General features: G+C 43.2%; 1 protein-coding gene across 4 annotated transcripts in view; it reads right to left on the bottom strand.

The window, feature by feature from the left end:
* The window catches only part of LOC147634445 (uncharacterized), a 124,031-nt gene that overhangs the window by 54,615 nt on the left and 46,889 nt on the right, over positions 1-22,527 (bottom strand). For 2 of the 4 annotated variants that reach the window (XM_086803509.1, XM_086803510.1), the window contains 3 exons: positions 22,143-22,210; positions 7,564-7,660; positions 7,405-7,478 (listed from right to left, as the gene is read on the bottom strand). In XM_086803509.1, coding sequence (XP_086659635.1) covers positions 7,405-7,478; positions 7,564-7,660; positions 22,143-22,187 — 216 coding nt within the window. In that variant the 5' untranslated portion in view covers positions 22,188-22,210. Of the gene's footprint in view, positions 1-7,404; positions 7,479-7,563; positions 7,684-22,142; positions 22,211-22,527 lie in introns of all 4 variants that reach the window. The other 2 variants (XM_086803507.1, XM_086803508.1) reach the window with 2 other exon arrangements.

The following is a 22,527-nucleotide window of genomic DNA, read 5'->3' as shown; positions in this document are numbered from 1 at the left end:
TTTGTGTGTTTTGAACACCTAACCCTTGTGTGTAAATGCAAGGAGAAGTGTTGCATGTTTTTCTTGAATGTGTTTTAGGAAAAATGTTTTTCATGACTGAGAAGCCTAGAATCTAGAGGTCAACTCTATTGTGAGCACGATGCTCGAGAATTGCAATATATGACATGGCCATATATATATATATATATGGTCAATCTTTTTGCATTCTTCAGTTCGATCCCTTTATGGACTTACGGCTCTCTTTAATGGGATGAATTCTTTTCAAGGCTCCCTTTATTGGGATGGATTATGCTTTTGGCTCCCTTTATTTGGGATGCATTGGACTTATGAAACTCATGGTTATCTCATGGATTGAGGATTTCTATTGGCGGTCCAAATACCTATAAAACTATTGGTGGCCGAAATGCCTATAAACTATGTGTAGCAGAAATGTTTATGGAGCACCAGGATATCTATGATTGTGAGTGATTCTTATTTTATATTACACACCTGAGCCCACCTCTCCTCCAAGGTGTGTGGTCAGAGTACCAACACAGAGTGTAAGTGGTAGAGTGGACATATGCCTGGTTGGTAGGGGACTTATGTCTACGCCAAGGGTCATGTGGACTGACACCTTGTTGGCAAGGGACTTATGTCTACGCCAAGGGTCACGTGGACTGACACCTTGTTGGCATGGGATTATGTCTACGCCAAGCGTCAGTACACTGGAATCTGGTATGCTAGGGACTTGACGTCTGCGTCCAGATCCAGTGGACGTTCTACATCCGTGCGCACGGTCAATCGGTCTTCTATTTCTCGGCCTGATCTTTGCATAGGTAAGCATGGAGAGTAGCATGTGTTTGACGTGACACTGGGGATTGGGGAACGAGTAACTGCTTCTTGGAGTTGGATTCGACTTGGAGTATAGACAAAGAGACATGATTATAATATTTGGACTTATGGGACTGTTTTAACTCGCCCATTTATTTTGGGACATGATTATGGTATCTCGACTTATGGGACTATTTTGTCTCACCCATTTATTTGGAACATCGATTCTTACACATATATTGGATTTTAGAGACTGTCTCGTCTCACCCACTTATGGGACATGATACATGGTTTGAAGCTTTAAAGTTGAGGACAACTTTTAAGAAGCTGGGGAGAAGGTCACCATTTTGAGCATCTCCAAAATTCATGTGTATGGATGGGCTTTGGATGCCCAAAATATCAAGAATGTACAAGCTTTGGGAATGGGAGATCATCCAATACAGAGGACCAAGTGTTCATAGTATGGTCCACGCACTTGAGACGGTTTCTTGGACACAGAATGGGCTTTGGAGGTCAAGTGACAAGTGGAAAGTATGTATGGGGAACTCTTGAGGATTTGGGAGAGATCGAGCAATGAAACAGGTTTCTACGTGATGCTTACATGTATTTCTCATGTGGTGGAACACAAAGAGACCATCTCCTAAATTTTAGGGAAAGTTGCTATTTTTGGCAATCTGCAATGGAATTTTTATAATGTCACCATTTTGGATACCTCTAGAATTCATTTGTGTGGATGCCCAAAATATCAAGAATGTACAGGCTTTGGGAATGGGGGATTATCCAATACAAAGGATCAAGTGTTCATAGCATGGTCCAGGCACTTGAGACAGTTTCTTGGACACAGAAATGGGGTTTGAAGCTCAAGTGTCAAGTGGAAAGTATGTATAGCGAACTCTTGAGGATTTGGGAGAGATCGAGTAATGAAACAGGTTTCTACGCGGTGCTTACATGTATTTCTCAATATGTGGCGGAACACAATCTTCATACTTCTTTAGGAAATCTTTCCTTTCATGATCAAGAGTTGGGAGTGACTCATCACTCTCAGATTCCTTTGGATCTCTTACATATATCAAGTACGAGGAAACAGATTGCTTTATTGCTTTAGGAACTTGTACATGATTAATGAATGGAGTGGAATTCCCCTCAACACCTACATCAAAAGTTACATTCTTGCCCTTAATAGGAAACCTAATCTTGTTTCTAGCCCAATCAATGGACGGGTCTATTTTCTTATGCCAGGGCATACCCAAAATTGCATCACAATGTCCAACTTTGCCAACAACAAAGTTCTCATGATCCACATAGTCTCCAATCTGTAAGCGAAGCTTTCCCAAAATACGAGTCACCTCAGCTGACATTCCCTCAAAGGCGGCACCTATAGTAATAAGAGTTCCAAACCTATCCGGAGGGAGGTTCATGGCTTCAACCACTCGAGGATGAATGTAGTGGTGGGTAGCACCACTGTCGAAATGGATAAGTACTGGGTGGTTGGTTTGCCACTTTGCCCCAAGCTTTGAGAAGTTGCCTTTTCTCTGGAGGTATATCATCCTTGTGTTGGAGTTCCTTTGGCAATGCATTATTTTGGGGCGATTTGGCTTCTTGATTTGGTCTATCATGACATTTTGAAGCTGTATGTCCCTTCTTCCCACATTGGAAACATTTACCCTCTTTGACATAATCTTCAAGTTGCTTGCCGGATGGCTTCTTTATGTAAAGTGGAAATTTATCCTCATTCTTGTTCTTCTTTTCTTGTGGCTTGTTCCTTGCTTGAGATCTCCCTTTGAACCTCTTGTTTTGGGATGAATCTCGATTCTCGTTCTTTGCTTTGCCCACCATCCAAGGCATATGTAGAGCTGTTGCTTACAAGGCTTTATCTTGAGCTTCTACCAAAGTTTTAGGTCCCGCCATGTAACCTGTTTGCATAAGTTTTGGTTGCAATCCATTGACGAACTTACACATTTCCATCAATGAATGGGAGTATACGAGGTAAACTTCAATGAGACGGCTAAAGAATTATTAAGGTATGTTGACACACTCTCACCGGCCTTTTGCTTTACCTCATTCCATTCCTTCTGCACATCTGTCCGAAAAGGAACTTCTTGTTGAACATGGTTTGAATTCGGTCCATGTTGTAGACTCGGTCCGATCTTGTACCACTTTTAGCCACCAATTCAGGGATCTTTTAAATGCATACGGACCATGCGGAGTTTGGACTTTTCGGAGAAGTCCTCGCCTCCAAAGGCGGCGTCAAACTGTTTGATGAAAGATAGGCTTTCTGGGTGTCTTGCTTTCCATAGAAGGTATCGAACTTGACGCTTTTCTCTCCTAGCTTGAAGTCCACTTTGTCGGTCGAATGCTCTTTTGTTGTCTTCTCCTTTGCCAGACCTGAGGAAGCTACATTTGATATAGTTGGTCTGGGGGAACTTCTTTATGTCCTCCATGGGTAATGGATCGGGTAGCTTTGGATCCCTCTCCAATGCATAGTTGCCAGGCGTTTCATGAAACGCGTTTCATAAACATTTCATAAACGTTTCATAAACGTTTCTTGCAAATCCCAGACGTTTCAAAAACGTTTCATACAAAACAGGGGGGTTACAGGCCCCAAAATTTATATATAAGTTTATAATATGTAAAAATATGTTGCCTTCCCTGCAAAACAATATTAAACATGCATCATTTACATATTAAAACATGTTTTCAAGTTAAAACTAAAGAATCTGGGTAAAAAACGCTTAAATCGTATAGTTGGCTTCAGTAGCTTGGTCTTTTATGAAGTCTTCGAATATTTGAGCTCTTTTATAATCTTGTTCCTTCTTGGCTCTCCAAGCTAGGAACTCTTCATCTTGAAGATAATGTCTGAACTTTTGAAAATCTCGGTACTATGCTCATGTCATGGCTGCGGTCTCATGAGATATAGATTGGCGGCCTTGGTTCCCTTCTAGAAGTTCTATGTTGGCTTCGTAATTGTTCCCTTCTTGAGGCCCTTGATCTCCCTCTGCTCTTGACATGGCTCTGTAACCCCAAGAAAGATTTCTTCAAGAGAAATCCTTGCTCTGATACCACTGTAAGCCCAACGGAGCGTGCAGGGACAGATTCAACCACGTGTCCAAGAGATACAGATAGAGAGGGAAGAGGGGGAGAGAGGAGTATAGGGGTTTTACATAGTACACCACACTGAGCAGGGAACAGGCCCCGCCCCCTTTTCAAGAATTTATTTCAGGAGCAATCCGTGGGCTTTTCCAAGCCAAGACTAATACAAAAAATGAATACAATATAAAACAAATACGTCGATGACGAGATCGGTGTGCTGGAGTCAACATCGAGGCACAAGATCTCTCATGCCTGAGCTCACCACTAGGAAGGCCCACAAGAGTCTTACAGCAGGCTAATACCAATATCCAATGTCTAAATCAAATCTGATGCTCTCGAATTCCCATGAGAGTCTCTACTGCCAATCCGGACAAGAATTTAAAAAAGGCACACATTGACTCGAAAGAAAGCTGGCATGCATATCAAAGGTTCTTCAAAGGCAAGCTTGCCGAACAAGCAAGTTTAGAGATGCTAGAAGAACGAGAGAAGATGGTGCAAGGCTATCCATGGTTTTTTCCCCAAGGGGTGGTGGTAGCGTTTCTCCAGATGGTGGCAGCCCTCCAAAGGCGGAGCAAGTGGCAACTAAATGGCGTTACAAGCAAGTTTAGAGATGCTAGAAGAACGAGAGAAGATGGTGCAAGGCTATCCATGGTTTTTTCCCCAAGGGGTGGTGGTAGCATTTCTCCAGATGGTGGCAGCCCTCCAAAGGCGGAGCAAGTGGCAACTAAATGGCAGCGCAGGTAGGCAGCGTTACAGGAGGCGTACGCGGCGCTGCTAGAGGCTGTAGGCGGCACACACAGGTGGAGATGGCGGAGCACGGGCTGCATAGGCTGTTGTTGGGCGGCGCAACCGGTGGCAAAGGCGACGGCATTCAGCTGACAATGGCGGCGCTGCTCACAGAGGCGGCGCAGAAGATGCGGAGCAGCGGTGGAGATGGCTCTGGGGTGGCAGTAGTAGCTACTCAGCAGGCGGGGAGAGGAGTGCTGCAGAGGCGGCGCTCGGCAGAAATGGGCTCTGTAGAGGCGGAGTAGGGTGGCGCAAGAAGGTAGAGAGGAAGATGATGATGATGAAGCTCCTTGCTCACACAAGATGAATTTCCAAGGTGGCTCTTCTCAGAAATTCTCCACAAGTTCTTGTTCCAAATCTTGAAGAGATACAAGCTTCTTATATACTTGAGGGGAGGGGGGGGGTGTCCCTGCCTTTTGCCATGCCTTGCTTTTGATTTGCCTTTTTGCTTTTCTCTTTTAAATATTTTAATAATAGTAAAAAATAGCCAAAATTCTTGATTTGTGCTTTTGTAGCTTTAGGGCCTTGCTTTTTGGCCTTGCAGCTACTTTTTGGAAAAGCTGCTTTTAGCTTTTTGACCCAGTTCGATGTCCTCTTTCCAATGGTGCCCTCAGCTCTTGGTCAACACAGTTTGACTTTTTGCTTTTTCTTGCTTTTTGACCAAGATTGGTAATTTTTCCTGTGCCCGCTTTAGGAACCCTATTCCCATGTGTCCATCAACCTGTCCATGAGTCCAGGCATGAGTTCTATCATGTGAAAAGAGCTTGGAGTGCCAAATAGTTACACACTCTCTCTCTCTCTCTCTCTCTCTCTCTCTCTCCAAAAGCAGCAAATCCGATTTTTTTTCTCTCTTTCTAAATTTACGTATCTCTTCAGGCTTTTCTCTGTATGTTTAGTTGGCTGTTTCTTTTCAGGCATTTCTCCAAGCTGTCTTTGAGTTGTCTAGGCCACCTGTAGTTAACAGTTGGAGCGCGCAAGAGAGAGAAAGTTGCTGCCAATTCCTTGTGATGAGCACATATAGTTTTTGTACTATGTATCAACCTTCAAAAAACATAGTAACGGCCTGTGCAGGTGTTTATTTTAATTATCCCACTCTCACACAACACCCTTCCCCACATGTAAATGATTGCAGCTCTCTTCTTACTCAACTATGTGCTGTCACTTACATTCACAACACAACCAATCCCTTGACATACAGCTTCTTCCTTGAACTGCAGGGGTATATGTCAGGCAAGAAGCTCCCAAAATCATCCAAGCCAATAGCAACATGGGCAGTCACACTCAGGCTTTGCTTTACCTGCTCGGCAGTGCCACACTGCCAGCCAAGCTTCTTCCTTCGAAGGCTTGTCCTTGGCCTTGGCCCACTCCATGCCCAGCAGCAGGGATGGCTGCCTAAGGACAACAGGCATGGGCACCTTCTGACCTGCTCATCAGCAAACAAGAGCTACAGCTTCGAGTGAGGTAAGCGCCGTGAGCAAGGGCAACAGTATCGGCCAGTTTTTTGCACATTTACAGATAAAACATTACTTGCTAAGCTTAAAAACTCCACATATTGCTTTGACACTTAGCCCTTCACAAGGGAAGGCTCATATGCAGACAGCTTTTGGGCTTGTTCACACCCTTTTTGGTCTGTGCGTTGTGGCACAAGGCCATGTCCAGTGTTGATCAAGGTTTCCCCCGACGGAAGGCTTCTAGGGAACTCCTCTGCAGGTAAGACAGCAAGGATGTGGAGCACTTCACATGGTAACTAAGCTTCTGGAGAGGCAAAGTGAGGGCATCTCCAATTTCACATGGTCCTCTAACTCCCGCTACATCTTCCCTTCCAGATGACAAAAACCCTGCGCATTTGGGATGACCAAACTGCAAAAAATGTTAAAACCCTGAAAGGCCAGCTGCCACACGAATTTTGTCTTGTGTCAACTTCAACCCTTAATCCAACCTCATCGTATCTGGCTCCTTTGATGTGACCATGAGAATCTGGGATGTGAAAACAGGGAAATCAGGTATCTGCCTCACGCCTTAAGCTCTCAACCATCACATATTGCTCTGATACCAATGTAGGGTCCACCCCGAGATTAACTTTGGTCTTAGCAGAGTTCAGGATGTCACAAAAATGGCCGTGCATTTGCAGCCCAATATGTTAACCATATCTGCCAATCTTCAAATGCTCTGTGCTCTTGCTATTCCTGGTCGCATACTCTCAGACACCAATACCGGTTGCCTTAAGGCAGTACATTTCCACCCTTGCCATTGCTTCCTACATCTACAGAAGTGCTTCCCAGCTCACATTCTTATTCACTATCTTACCTCCCTCTGATCACAGCTCACAAGGAATACATCACACCCGTTTGCCACACTTAGTTGGAATGGGGGGAGGGGTGAGCCAGATTTGAACTCACGTCCTTCCAGAGAAATCTGCCAGCTCTAACCAGTTAGCTATTGCCCCCACCTCCAGCTTACATGTTGGGCATGTTGATCTCATCCTTGACTATCTTGTACCCCTGGCATATCTAAATACATCTCGAGGAGTGATGCATGTGATAGCCATTCATGGCATGAAACTCCATCTTCCTACAGTTCTTGCCATTATGTCTCGTAGTCTCTTTAGTCATGATCAGTTCACTTCAAACACGCTAACCTCAAATACATTCATAGATCAGAGCCAAAGTAGAAACAGGTCAATAACACTGCCGATCATTGTGGTAAGATTTTGCTCACCTCAAGAACTTTGTCATTGTGATCTGTCATAACAATTTTATGACAATATTGCCCACATAATATACCTGTTAAGCCTGCAGTTCACACATTAAGCTTAGCATATTATTCAAAAACGTCTCTTTACAACTCGAGCATTGAGCTCCATAATGAGTATCTTACCAACACCGGAGCCAAGCTCTAAGATTGACAAGCCCTCAAAAGAAAGAAAGCTTTGAGCTAAGAATTTGTTCAGAAGCTCCGCACCAGGCCATATGATCTGTCCAGTGAGATCATAATCAGCTGTTGAATCACAAAAATTGTGAGTCATGGAAACCTTGAAAGGAAGTATGATGTAAAACTTCTCAATCAATAGTCATAGAAATTAAATAAGAGAATGTCTACAATACCCTACAACACTCTCTAGAAACGTTTCTTCAGTAAAGCTGTCCACATGGGAGCCTTCTACTTCAGGGGGGTGCAAATAAATGAGAAGACCAAGCTATGGCAGCTCAACAGCAAGTTTGAGAACAGAGTTGAGCATCAGAGTGTGGATGGAGGCTTGTTGGACATGAGTGAGGACCTTAGGAACCTAACTTACTTGGCCAACCAGTGGTTGGGAGGAGCATCAGAGTGTGGATGGAAGTTTACTAGAGGACCCTCTAGGTTTACTAGGAAGGTAAAAAGTCTAATTTACTTGGCCCACCAGTGGGTGGGAAGTGTTTTGGGCCCATTTAAGGTCCTCCCAACTTGGGCATAGTTGAAACACCCCAAGCAAGAGTTCAACTTATACGTGTATCCGCCCAAGTCTGGTACTTCACAATTAATAGCCTGAAAAGCACATCCACAAGCAATTTCAATCCACATACGAGATCATAAAAAGTGTACACACATCCACGAGAACATAGGTGGGTTCAGCTATCACTCGCCACCCAACCATAGGCTTCAAACCAAGTACAATGGTAAGCCACCCCCGAGCTAGAGACCAAAGCAACCCTAGCGTAGCATGCACCCTCAAGGCATATGTGTCCCATACCGCATACCCCAAGTCCTAACAACTATCACTGGGGGGGCTAGCCCGTGGTGAACTAACTCCCTCTCAAATGAGCCACAAATATAGCCCTATAACCAGTTCACACTAAGTAAAGCGGGCGACGGCCTCTATGCTAGCCTCGTTATGTCCAAACACAGGACATAACATTCTCCCCCTCCTAACAAGAGGAAGACTTGGAGACAAAACCTGGATATTGGCATCGTAGTGAAGTAACATTCTCCCAACTGTTGTCTTCATCTGGTTCATCTTTCCGTCTAGTCAGCCACTCGGAAACTAACATGTTTCTAAGGGTTTGTTCCCTACGATCAACAACCACTACCAGCTCATGGGGAACACAAGTACTCAAGTCTCACGAGTTCCTCGTCAAAAACCAAGCTATCTCCTGCATCCATCTCCTCTTTCGGTCTACTAAAATGAAAAACAGGGTGCACATGTTCTCCATCCGGAAGATGCAATCTGTAAGCTACCATATTTATCTTTTTTAAGATGATATAAGGTCCAGACACCTTACAGACTTTTCCAATCCTTCTAACCTGAGAATCTTTAGGAATTCTCAAGTAAACCCATTGGCCTTCTTCTAGGACTCTAGCTTATCGCTTTTAGTTAGCATAAAATTCTGCTCTATCCTACGCACTCTTTATGCTCCCTCTTGCAAACTAGAGCATTTCTTGCCAGTTTCAAGAAACCAATTGTAGTGAGCTCGATGTCAGCTTTCCGATTAGCCCTAGAGCGGCTTCATCTGATATACGGTTTAGGAGAAATGGGCCTCCAAACAGGGATATTTTCTTGTCTTTTTTTCCCTCCCCACGTCATGCCGGACTTTTCACGAAAAATTAAATTTCATTTTTTTGGCCACGTGACGTGAACTGGTGTTTCATGTTGTGAAACGGTTTTCACGTGTGAACCAGACTTCACATGGAAATTAAATTTTGATTTATTTTATTTTTTTGACTGCGTGAACTGGTGTTTCACACCTTGAAACGGTTTTCAGACGTGAACCGGACTTCACGTCGAAATTAATTTTTTTTATTTTTATTTATCTTGGCCGCGTGAACTGGTGTTTCACGCCGTGAAACGGTTTTCACGCGTGAACCGGACTTCACGTGGAAATTATTATTATAAATATTATTATTTTTTGCCGTGTGAACTAGTGTTTCACGCCGTGAAACGGTTTTCACGCGTGAACCAGACTTCATGTGGAAATTAAATTTCAAAATTTTTTTTGGGCCACGTGAACTAGTGTTTCACGCCATGAAACGGTTTTCACGCGTGAACCGGACTTCACGTGGAAATTATTATTATTATTATTATTGTGGAGTCTAGTGGGAAAATACGAATTTTCCTTTTGGGGGGGAATATTTTTTGAATTTAAAATGAAAGGGATATGGGCATTTTCCCAAAAAAGGTAAGTGGAATAAAAAAAGTCAACCTTTTAATGATACCCCTTACACCCTTCATAAATGACTCCCAAAATGGACAAATTGACAACTCATGAACATCTTCTCATTGAATGCTCATTAGCCTTAATGAGTTATGTAAAAAAGTGATTACGAATTAACCTAAGATTAATCCTTTAACTAATCTTTGCCCTTTTTTTAAAATCAAAGATTCTAATTAATCACTAATCTCTAATTAATTCACACAATTAAGCACACCATTGGATAGAGCAAGAAAAAACTAATCTTTGTGCATCAACCATTATGTAAATTAATCTAAATTAGGAGATTAATTAGACTCTTAATTATAGTCCTAATGCTCACACATCACTACCCATGACATAGATGTCTACAAACTCCCCCGGAGTGATGATGCCAACATATATAGGGATATGGTTGATCAATCCCTGAACAACAGGCTTAAAGCTTTGCGAAAAGCTCAAGCTTTTCATGTGAATAAATATGCCACATTGTCATGTTTAGCGACATACACCAAGCTGATCTCCCCTCCTGCATGTAGCCTCTCCCTAACATAATCATAATGCACCTCAATGTGCTTCGTGCGAGCATGAAACATTGGGTTCCTTGCAACTGCCAATGCACTCTGAGAGTTAGTGTAGATAGGAGTGGAGGATTGTTGTCCAACACTAAGATCTGCCAAAAGGCATTTGAGCCATACACACTAAATGGTAGCTCTAAATGTTGCCCTCTACTCACCTTCACAACTAGATGTGGCCCTTGTTGGTTGTTTCTTGTTGAGTGATGATATGAACCACCAAGAAAGAAAAAAAATCCGCCAACGGACACTTAGCTTCACAACTAGATGTGGCCCCTGTTGGTTGTTAAGCCATGATATACATGAACCACCAAGAAAGAAACAAAATCCGCCAATGGACACTCTACTATCGTAACATCCTCCCCAATCCGAATCACTGAAGACATGCAGTTGTGACTCGCACACCAGCCCCCACCCCCAAAACCCCATATAGAACAATCCAAGGAACACAGTGACCTGTAAGTAGCGGAAAACCCACTTGATAGCTTGGCAATGCCTGGTAAATGTCCAATCAAAAGGCTCTCAAAAATCCTAAATGCTAAGCCTCACACCTGTCTCAACCAGTGTAGACATAGGCTTACAATCCTCAAGATTAAACTTTTTAAGCATCTCATCAACGTATAAAACGATAACCAACAAAACCTCTATTGTCTTCCTGACGTAGAGGATGCTCTCGGTGGGACTGTTAGAAACCCATGAGAGACCAAGTATGCATGTTCTTCTCGTACCATGCTCTAGGGGTTATTTTTCTTAAAACTGAAAAGGACATTAGTTTTTTAAGAAAAAATCCAAAAGCAAGTGAACTCCTTGATTTTTTTAGTATAAAAAGGGGGTTTTTCTTGTAAGTTCTCCACATTCGAAAGTCCATCTCCTTGGTTAAGAGGGCTGATAGTACTCGGCCAGCTTCCAAGAGTGGGATTGGTACTGAGTTCGTGGGAGAATGTTCATCTCAACAACAACCATCAAGATGACAATGTGACGGTAGATGACCTGGTCACTAAGGTAGACTTCGACGCAACGATGACCTTGCTTGAACAGTAGATTACCAACCTTACCCACACCATTGTTGTTATGCAATCAACATTAGCAGGTTTGGAGACAAGAGGGGGAGCTCGGACAGCTTTAGTTGCACCCTCTTTTACTCCAGAGCCCTATACAAGGGAGCGGAAACAAAGGATTCAAAAGATAGTTGACTCATGGCTTCATAGATGGGGTACACACTTTGAGTTCCATCCTTCCCCAAGGATAAAAAGATACAAATGGTACATGTGTTCCTGACCGAAAAAGCCCTTGCTTGGTGGAAAAAGTTACGAGTGAAGCCCATGACGTGGGTAGATTTTGAGAGAGTTTTCCACGAAGAGTTCCTACACGTCGAGGATGAGTACGACATAGTGTAAAGTTTAAAAACTTCGAAATAAAGAATATGCCTTTCAACACATATTTACAAAAGTATAGAGAGTCACAGGCTGAGGCAACTCGCATGGATCCTATCACTATTTTGGGATTTTTTGTGGTTGGATTGCCCAATGGATTTCAACTCCAGATAAGGAATAATCGAAGCAAAACATTGGATGATGCCATCCAATATGCCAACATTTTTTTTTCCCTGTGTGGCCTTAGGCCCAAGATCCTCCCAGAGTTACCATTTTTTATTGCCTATAGGCGCTTTTTTATCGCCCACAAGCGATGCCGCTAAGGACGCACCATGTGGGGTTTTGAACTCAAGACCTCGTGGTCCTAGTCAAACATCTCTACCACTTGAGCTATCACCTCATTGGAAATATGCCAAGATTTTTAATGAGACAGTGGCAAGGAAACAACCTAAGAAACCCCAACAAGAACCCTCAGTGATAGACCGCATAAACAAAAGTTTAAGCATGGAAAGACTTCGCAGACTCCTATAGAGACCCAGAGTCAATGACAGACTGCGGGTGACTCCAATTCAAAGAAATCATAGAAAGCAGAGCAGACTCTTCGATAAATTAAGGAGGGTCAGTGTAAGCCCAATGGAGCGAGTAGTGACAAATTCAACCACTTGTCCAAGAGATATAGATAGAGAGAGAAAGGGAAGAGAGAGAGGAATATAGGGGTTTTACACAGTACACCACACTAAGCGGGGAACATGCCCCACCCCCTTTTCATGAATTTATTTCAGGAACAATGCACGAGCTTTTCCAAGCTAGGACCAATACAAGCAAATGAATACAATATCAAACAAATATGTCGATGATGAGGTCGGGCTGGTGTCAGTGTCGAGGCACTAGATCTCTGATGCCGGGCGCACCACTAGGATGACCCACAAGAGTCTTACACCGAGCTAGTACCAATATCTATGGTTTGAACCAAATTCTGATGCTCACAAATACCCACAAGAGCTCTGCACCCAATTTGAAAGAGTCGAAAAAAGCCAAACACAAAGGTGGTGATGATGGCAGAACAAGAGGAGATGGCGCAAAACAGCTCAAGGTTCTTCGTCTTACAATGCTGGCGCAGGTACAGCACGATGGCGGCGGCGCTCTGAAGGCAATGAAGTGGTGCTGGTTGGGCAGGGTAGGGCACTGCACAGGGAGGCGCAGTCGGCGTTGTTGGTGTTCCTTGCTGAAAAAGAAGTCACAAGGTGGCGCTGCTATGGCACAGGCAGCAGACTACAGGTGGCACAGGCGGCAATCTTTAGGCAACGCAGGCGTTGGTTATAGGCGACGCTGCAAAGTAGGGCAGCGCTGCTAGCTGAGGCGGAGCAACTGGCGCAAGGTAGAGCTACTGAAGCAAGGCAACGGGCGACTGAACTGGGCGTTGCAAGGCCGGCGCATGGCAGAAAGCGGCAGCTTCTCGCAGAGCAGGCTATCCGACGGCGGTGTGTAGGTAGAGATGGTGGAGCAGGGCGGCACAAGTGGCGCAAGGTGAAGATGATGATGATGATGATGATGCTACTTTTCCACTAAATTGCTCTTGCTCTCAACAAGATGAATCTCCACCAAGTTTTGTTATGTCTTATCAAGAGGGTACAAGCTTCTTTTATACTAGGGGGAGGGGGGGGATCCCTGCTTTGCTTTTGTCTTTTCCCTTTTAATATTTTAATAATAGTCAAATATAGCCAAAGTTCCTGATTTATACTTTTGTAGCTTTAGGGCCTTCCTTTTAGGCCCTGGAGCTGCTTTTTGGAAAAGCCACTTTTAGCTTTTTGATCCAGTTCAGTGTCCTCTTTCCAATGGTGCCCTCAATTCGCGGTCAACACAGTTTGACTTTTTGCTTTTTCTCGCTTTTTCTTGCTTTTTGACCAAGATTGGTGCTTTTTCCAGTGCCAGCTTTAAGAACCCTGTTCCCATGTTCATCAACCTGTCCATCTGTCCGGGCATGAGTTCCATCATGTGAAAAGAGCTCGGAGGGCCAAACAGTTACATTCCCTTCCTCTTATATCACAATTGCCCTCAACTGTGGAGTACAAATATTCCATATGATCGTGGTACTATGTCCCATGTAAGGTGGGACATGGCATTCCTCCATTACTTTTGGCCTTAAGTCCTTAGTCACACATAAACGGGTTTGCATCATAAGGAACCCTTGCTTGATGACATAAGAGGTCACCAAGTCTCCATTTTGTAATTTGTTCCAAGTATCTTTGAAATCCTCATCTGTACCGTAAAGCTATTTCATTTTAGTGAAATCCATATGATATCCCATAGAAACTGCGTAAGTCATCGATCTCCGAGATAGAGCATCTGCTACTTTGTTGTCTTTACCATAAGTATGCATAATCTAAAAATGAAATTGGGCCAAGTAACTAGCCCATCTTATATGCTTTTCAAATATCTCAAATTGAGACATGAAATACCTAAGACTTTGATGATCCGTCTTAATAAAAAACTCAACACCCATAAGATAGTGCTTCCAAATCTTTAGAGCATGAATAATAGCCATCAATTCTTTTTCGTATATGGGTGCAGTCTTTTCGGCTCCTTGAAGTCTTTGGCTTTCATAGGCCACACCATGGCCCTCTTGGTTCAAGACTACTCCAATGCAATCTCCTGAAGCATCACATCCATAAAAGGCTTTGATAAATCTGGAATAATCAACACTAGTCCTTTGCTAGCATAAAATTTTAATACTTCAAAGGATTCTTTTTCAGCTTTGGCCCAACTATTACAGCAAACCACTTCATGAACTTCTTATAGTAAGAGCATAAGCCAAGGAAACTTCGAACTGCATGCACACTAGTCAACTCTGGCCATTCCATAATAGCCTTGACCTTTTCTAGGTCCATCCCAACCTCTTCCTTGGACACTATATGGCCCAAGTAGTGAATCTCTGACAAAAAGAACTCTCTCTTCTTGCCATTCACATACAACTTGTGGTTCCGCAATTCTTGAAATACCATGTCCAAGTGCTTTCGATGCTCATCTTCATTCTTTGAATGCACAATAATGTCATCAAAGAAAGTAGCTGCAAACTTTCTATGTGCTCGAAATATTCATTCCATCATTCGATTGAAGTAGCCATGGCATTGGTAAGACCAGAAGGCATCACCAAATACTCATATAGTCCAAAGGTACTCCTGAATGCGGTCTTGTGAATGTCCTCTGGAACAACCTTGACTTGATGGTAACCACTCTTCAAGTCAATCCTGCTAAAGATAATGGCTCCATCCAATCTATCTAGGATATCATCAATCCTAGGAATAGGAAACCTCTTCTTCACAGTGATCTTGTTAAGAGCCCTGTAATCAATACACATACGCCAAGAACCGTCCTTTTTCTGAACCAATAAGGCTGGGGAGCAAAAAGGTAATGAGCTAGATCTAATCAAACCCTTTTCCAATAGCTCGGTCACTTGTTTCATAATCTCCTCTTGTTGGGCTTGACTCACTCGATAAGGAGGTCTGTTAGGAGGTGAGCTTCTTGGCATGATGTGAATCTGATGATCTTCCAGTCTCTTTGGAGGTAGCTCTCCTGGAAGAGTATCTGCAAAACAATCTTCATGCTTCTTTAGGAAATCTTTCCTTTCATGATCAAGAGTTCAGAGTGACTCGTCACTCTCAAATTTATTTGGATCATAGTCACCAGAAACGGGAAATAGTAAACGGGAAACGAGAACAAAAACGGCACCCCCTCGAAAACAAAAACGAAAACGGCAACCACTGGGAAATGGAAACAGCTAGGAAACGACATATAATATTGCTTGAATTTGCACTTTCCTTGTAAATAATATGCCTAGGTTGGCACCCTCTTCGTCAATTGTGGCTCCGTTCGCCACTGGCTTGTTTGCTGGCCACGTGGCATACAAAAACCAAAAACTGCAATGTTGGGTGGCCCGTTACCAGATACTCTCACGTTTTCCCTCTTCGCCGAACATGGTAGGGGTGGACAAGCACGGCCAACGTCTCAACGAATCTAAAGACATAGCAGAGGTAGGGTTTCTTTCTCTTTGTTTTTGCAGCAAAACAAGGCAGCTTGCTGCACAGCTCATACCTCGTTTTTTCAAGCATTTTCCCAACCTTGCATTGCGTGCCATGGATATGCAGTTCGAGTTGTGTGAAGACGAAGAGTTGGGGCTATGCACTCTACAACAATCCATAATACCATGGCTGTGTAAATTATAGTGCCACTATGTTGTGCAATTAATGACGTTTGTTCCACGACACCATCAGACCATCTGTTGTTGTCCTTTCTCCTTTCATATGAAGAAAACTTTGTTGGTGAAAAAGCAATGGAACTCACACCCCCCCCCCACACACACACACATACATACATACATACATACATACATACATACACACACACATATATATATATATATATATATATATATATATATATATATATATATATATATATACATATACATATACATATACATATACATATACATATACATATACATATACATATACATATACATATACATATACATATACATATATATATATATATATATATATATATATAATGGTATGATGGCTCCATGGACATTGCCATGATGGTGTGATGGCTTATGGACATTGCCATGAATTCCACAGCATGATGGTATGACGTTGATCTCATTCATGTAGGTGAATAGACTGCTTTATAGCTTTGGCTTTATATCACATGGAAAACACATATATTGAGCCATATAGTTACAAAGAAACTACAAGGTCTAGCGATATTATCACAAAGGGAGGAAAAATTGAGCCACAATTGCAAATTTGTTTCCCCTTTTTTTGCCACGTGGCAAACCCTACCGATTTCCCCATTCTGGCCCGTTTCCAGCCAGTCGGTATGGGGAAATGGCATTTCCCTATTTCCGCCTGCCGTTTCCCCCGTTTCATGTGACTATGCTTTGGATCTCTTACATATATCAAGTACAAGGCAATAGATTGCTTTATTCCCTTAGGAACTTGTACATAACTAATAAGTGGAATGGAATTCCCCTCAACTCCTACGTCAAAAGTAACATTCTTGCCCTTAGTAGGAAACCTAATCTTGTTTCTAGCCCAATCAATGGCCAAGTCTATTTTCTTATGCCACAGCATACCCAAAATGACATCACAATGTCCAACTTTTCCAACAACAAAGTTCTCATGGTCTACATAGTCTCCAATCTATAAGCGAAGCTTTCCCAAAATAGGAGTCACTTCTGCTGACATTCCCTCAAAGGCTATACCTGCAGTTATAGGAGTTCCAAATCTATCCACAGGGAGATTCATTGCTTCAACCACTCGAGGATGAGTGTAGTGGTGGGTAGCACCGCTGTCGAAATGGATAAGTAGTGGTTGGTTTGCCACTTTGCTCCAAGCTTTGAAAAGTTGCCTTTACTTTGGAGGTGTATCATCCTTATGTTGGAGTTCCTTTGGCAATGCATTATTTTGGCGTGGTTTGGCTTCTTGATTTGGTCTATCAGGACATTTTGAAGCCATATGTCCCTTCTTCCCACATTGGAAACATTTACCCTCTTTGACATAATCTTCAAGTTGCTTGCGGGATAGCTTCTTTCAGTAAAGTGGAAGTTTATCCTCATTCTTGTTCTTCTTTTTTTGTGGCTCATTCCTTGATTGAGATTCTCCTTTGAACCTCTTCTTTTGGTACGGATCTCGATTCTCATTCTTTTATTTGCCCACCATCCAAGGCATATGTAGGGCTTCTACTTGTAAGGCTTCGTCTTGTGCTTCTTCCAAAGTTTTGGGTCCTGCCATGTAAACTGCTTGCATAAGCCTTGGTTGCAATCCATTGACAAACTTACGCATTTCCATCGCTGATGGGATCGGGATATAAGAAGTAAATTTCAATGAGACCGCTGAAAAATTATTAAGGTATGTTGACACACTCTCGCTGGCCTTTTGCTTTACCTCATCCCATTCCTTTTGCACATCTGCCTCAAAGTTTGCGAGAAGAAACTTCTTGTTGAACATGGTTTTGAATTCGTCCGTGATGTAGGCTTGGTCCCGTCTTGTACCACTTTCAGCCACCAATTCAATGCGGCATCTTTTAAATGCATAACGAACCATGCGGAGTTTGGACTTTTCAAAGAAGTCCTCGTCTCCAAAGGCGGCATCAAATTGTTTGATGAAAGATAAGGCTTTCTGGGTGTCCCACTTTCCATAGAAGGTATCGAACTTGACACTTTTCCCTCCCGGCTTGAAGTCCACTTTACTAGTTGAAGGCTTCTTTGCCTTCTTCTCCTTTGCCAAACCTGAGAAAGTTGCATCTGATAGAGATGGTCTAGGGGAAACTTCTCTGTCCTCCATGGGTAATGGATCAGGTAGCTTTGGATTCCTCTCCGATTATAACCCCCTTTGGCTCGTAGATAGGCTTTGGTAGCTTCCACTCCTTTGGCCTCAGTGGCTTGGTCTTTAACAGAGTCTTCAAACATCTGAGCTCTTCTGTAATCTTGTTCCTTCTTGGCTCTCCAAGCTAGGAACTCTTCATCTTGGAGAAACTGTCTGAACTTTTAAAGTCCCGGTATTCTCCTGATGTCATGGCCACGGTTTCCTGAGAGAGAGATTGAAGGCCTTGGTTCCCTCCTAGAAGTTCTTTGTTGGCCTCATAGTTGTTCCCTTCTTGAGGCCCTTGTTCTCCCTCTGCTCTTGACATGGCTCTGTCAAGCTACAATCCTTGCAAGAACTCTGATCTAACACAATAGTATGGACGGAAGTAATTTTACCTTTAGCCTTGGTCGCATGGGCTTTCTTTGACTTTGACTTGCCCTTCGACTGCAGGGAGTTCATCCTCATGTGCCCTTGCTGACCACAAGTGAAGCACCAATTGTAACTATTTGGCCCTCCAAGCTCTTTTCACATGATGGAACTCATGCGTGAACACATGGATAGGTTGATGAACACATGGGAACAGGGTTCTTAAAGCTGGCACTGGAAAAAGCACTAGTCTTGGCCAAAAAGCAAGAAAAAGCAAAAAGTCAAACTGTGTTGACCGCGAGCTGAGTCCACCATTGGAAAGAGGACAATGAACTAGATCAAAAAGCTAAAAGCCACTTTTCCAAAAAGCAACTCCAGGGCCAAAAAGCAAGGCCTTGAAACTACAAAAGCATAAATCAAGAGCTTTGGCTATATTTGACTATTATTAAAATATTTAAAAGGGAAAAGACAAAAGCAAAGCATGGCGAAAAGCAAGGACCCCCCCCCCCCCCCCCCCCCCCCCCAATAAAAGAAGCTTGTACCCTCTCAATAAGACATAAACAAACTTGGTGGAGATTCATCTTGTGGAGAGCAAGAGCAATTTAGTGGAAAAGCATCATCATCATCATCATCTTCCTCTCCGCCACCTTGTGCCGCCACCTCCGCCCGTGCGCTGTTGTCGGACAGCCACCGTTGCTTTGCTGTGCGCCGCCCCTATAGTGCCCGATTCAGCCATGCGCCGCTGCCTCTGTGCAGTCGCCCGCCGCCCTACTTCAGCAGCTCCGCTGTGCGCCAGTTGCTCCACCTCAGCTAGCAGCACCGCCCTGCTTTGCAACGTCGCTTGTAAATAGTGCTTGCATTGCCTAAAGACTACCGCTTGTGCCACCTGTATCCGCTGCCTGCGTTACAGCAACGCCGCCTTGTGACGTCTGTTTTAGCTAGCAACGCCAGCGCCGCCGACTGCGCCTCCTTGTGCAGTGCCCTGCATCGCCCAGCCAGCACCACTTCATTGCCTTCAGAGCGTCGTCGCCGCCGTCGTGCTGTACCTGCGCCATGTAAGAAGAAGAACCTTAAGCTGTTTTGTGCCATCACCTCCTGTCCTGCCAGCGTCACCACCTTGGTGTTTGCCTTTTTGAGACTCTTTCAAATTGGGTGCAAAGCTTTTGTAGGTATTTGTGAGCATCAAAATTTGGTTTAAACCTTGGATATTGGTACTAGCCCAGTGTAAGGTCTTGTGGCTCATCCTCGTGGTGTGCTCGGCATTAGAGATCTAGTGCCTTGACACCGACATCAGCCCGACCTCATCATCGACATATTTGTTTGATATTGTATTCATTTGCTTGTATTGGTCCCGGCTTGGAAAAGCCTGGGGATTGCTCCTGAAATAAATTCTTGAAAAGGGGGCGGGGTCTACCTCGCTCAGTGTGGTGTAGTGTGTAAAATTCCTATATCCCTCTCTCTCTTCCCTTCCTCTCTCGATCTATATCTCTTTGACAAGTGGTATTGGAGCAAGGATTTCTCTTGAAAAGTTTTCAGTCCTACGGACCAATACGGATGTCTGGATCAGTCGTGGGGGAAAACTTTACACATTCTTTTTAACCCTAGGAGTAATCACAACTTCATGAATGCCAAGCTTGTGCAAAGTTGGGAGTGGAGATGGAGCCAAGTGATAACCAGTATCGTGTCGACATGCCGTCGGGATCGTTCATGAGGCTTTTCAAGCTCTCAAGCTTAAGGAGAAGAAATCACTTGTATTGGCCTTGCTGATCCAAGCAGACCATTTGTGGTCATGCTAATGATTTTGTGATATGCACAACATTGTTCCAAGATGACCAACCTGTGACATTGAAAGCAAGAAGCTTGATGATACACAGGTCAGATGGCACACTCGAGAGAAAGAACTGTATGCAACCGGTTATTCACGCTCTAAAAACTTGGTGACATTATCTTTATGGAACCAAGTTTGTTGTGCTTACCGACCATGAGTCGATTTAAGTACATACATGATAGACCTGAGTTGAGGGGGAGGAAGGCACGGTGGGCTGAGTTGATGTAAGACTTTGATATGGAAATAGATTATCCGTAGGGTAGCATGAATAATCGAGTGGCGGATGCCTTAAGTAGAATTGGGAGGTGAAGTCTTTGAGCTTCACCAATTAGGGCAGACCTTTACGACTCTCTAAGAGTGCTATGCGAGACCGACAATCATTTTGGTCGGTATTGGCAGGGTTGTTCCGAGAATGAGAAGGTTTGTGTACTGTATTAGGTAAAGGATTCTCTATGAATGTCATGACGTTCCTACAACGGGTCATCCAGGGGTACAACAAACCTATGATTTAGTAAAGTGGAGGTCTTATTGGCCTAAGATGAAGGCATATGTTCACGACTATGTTGTTACGTGTCGTCAATGTCAAGTCAATAATAAGGGTGAACACCTTAGGACTGCAGGTATGTTGCATCCCTATAGAGATTCTAGGAGGTAAATGGGAGAGTATTTCCATGGACTTCATTGTAGGCTTGCCATGAACCAACAGAGGGCATAATGCTATCTAGGTGGTGGTAGATAGAGCGACGAAGATGACATGATTTTTACCAACAAAAGTGACAATTAAGGCAACTGAATTGGTGCAACAATTTGTTGAGAAACTTTTTAGGTTGTATGGACTATCCTTTGATATAGTTAGTGATAGGAACTTGAAGTTTTCTCAACATTTCTAGAACCTAGTTTTCCAAAGATTGGAGACTACGCTGAGTATAAGTTCCTTTGATCTTCCTCAGTCTGATGGGCAAACACAGAGGGTGAATAGGATATCCTTTCGAGACCATCACATTTGGAGAAGTACATCACAATGCTCAAGTTTGCCTATAAAAGTGCTAAGCATGCTGCTAGAGTTAGACACTGGCCTATGGGATTGTCCAAGAAGCCCTAGCCTTGGCTCGGTGGATGTTGGTCACGGTAGCTAGCCTGCTACCTCATGATTTGGTTGAGGACTAACCTTGGTTTTCACCTGTGTTTAGGGCAGATTTTGGGATGTCCTTCACAAGAAACATGCTCAAAGTTCATTGTCAATAGGCCACATCCTCACCTTCAAGGCCTTTACTACTTCAAAAAGAAGGTAGGAGCTATAAGTAGCATGCAAATTCCAATGCAATATGCTTGAATGCAATGCAAGTCACCCCTACTTCTTTGATTTAGCAGCTAGTCGGATCTGTCATACACTCGTAAAGGGATATGTCATAAGACTAAGAGAAACACATTCCCATGTAAAGACTCGGGCTCACTTCCTTGACTCCCATATTCGTATATCCAATCCGCATGGCATAAACAAGCAATAAAACGCACAAGTTGTTGCAATGTCACACCGTGAATTATGTACCTACCACAAGTAATAGTCGTATTAACAACCTTTACCATGCTTGCCTCTTTAGCTTTTTTAGGATTTCTTTATCACTAGTCAAGTTCAACTTAAAAAGAAGTCCCATTTGATTTTTTGAAGACAGATACCTTTGTTTTACATTTCTAGGTACAAGTTTTATAGGGTATGGTAAGGTGAAACATAGAAGTGCTCAACATAAAGAAACATTAAAAGAAGCTTGATGTTAATTTACTTGAAGAAGATTGAAGGCAATAGACATCGATGGTCTTTGAGCCATAGTTGAAAGACTTCAATACATAGCTGGAACAAACATTTGAAAATGTTGAAGTTTCTATTAGTAGCCTAAAACACACCACACTACTCTCTCTCTCTCTCTCTAGTACCGTACTTTTCCTCATAGTTGTTTCAGTTTCAGTTAGTTGTTTAGTTGTTTTTAGCTGTTCTTACACAGACATTGTATCAGATCCACCAATTGTTGTAACCTTTTTGGTCTCATAGGTCATTTTGGCCTTCTGAAGACGTTAATATATCATTCCATTAGAAGCTCCTAGTACCGTACTTTTCCTCATAGTTGTTTCAGTTTCAGTTAGTTGTTTAGTTGTTTTTAGCTGTTCTTA

This window comes from Cibotium barometz, chromosome 10, assembly GCF_041138505.1.
Source record: "Cibotium barometz isolate CiBa-2024 chromosome 10, ASM4113850v1, whole genome shotgun sequence".
Taxonomy (NCBI): Eukaryota; Viridiplantae; Streptophyta; class Polypodiopsida; order Cyatheales; family Cibotiaceae; genus Cibotium; species Cibotium barometz.
This window is presented reverse-complemented; position numbering and strand designations above follow the sequence as displayed.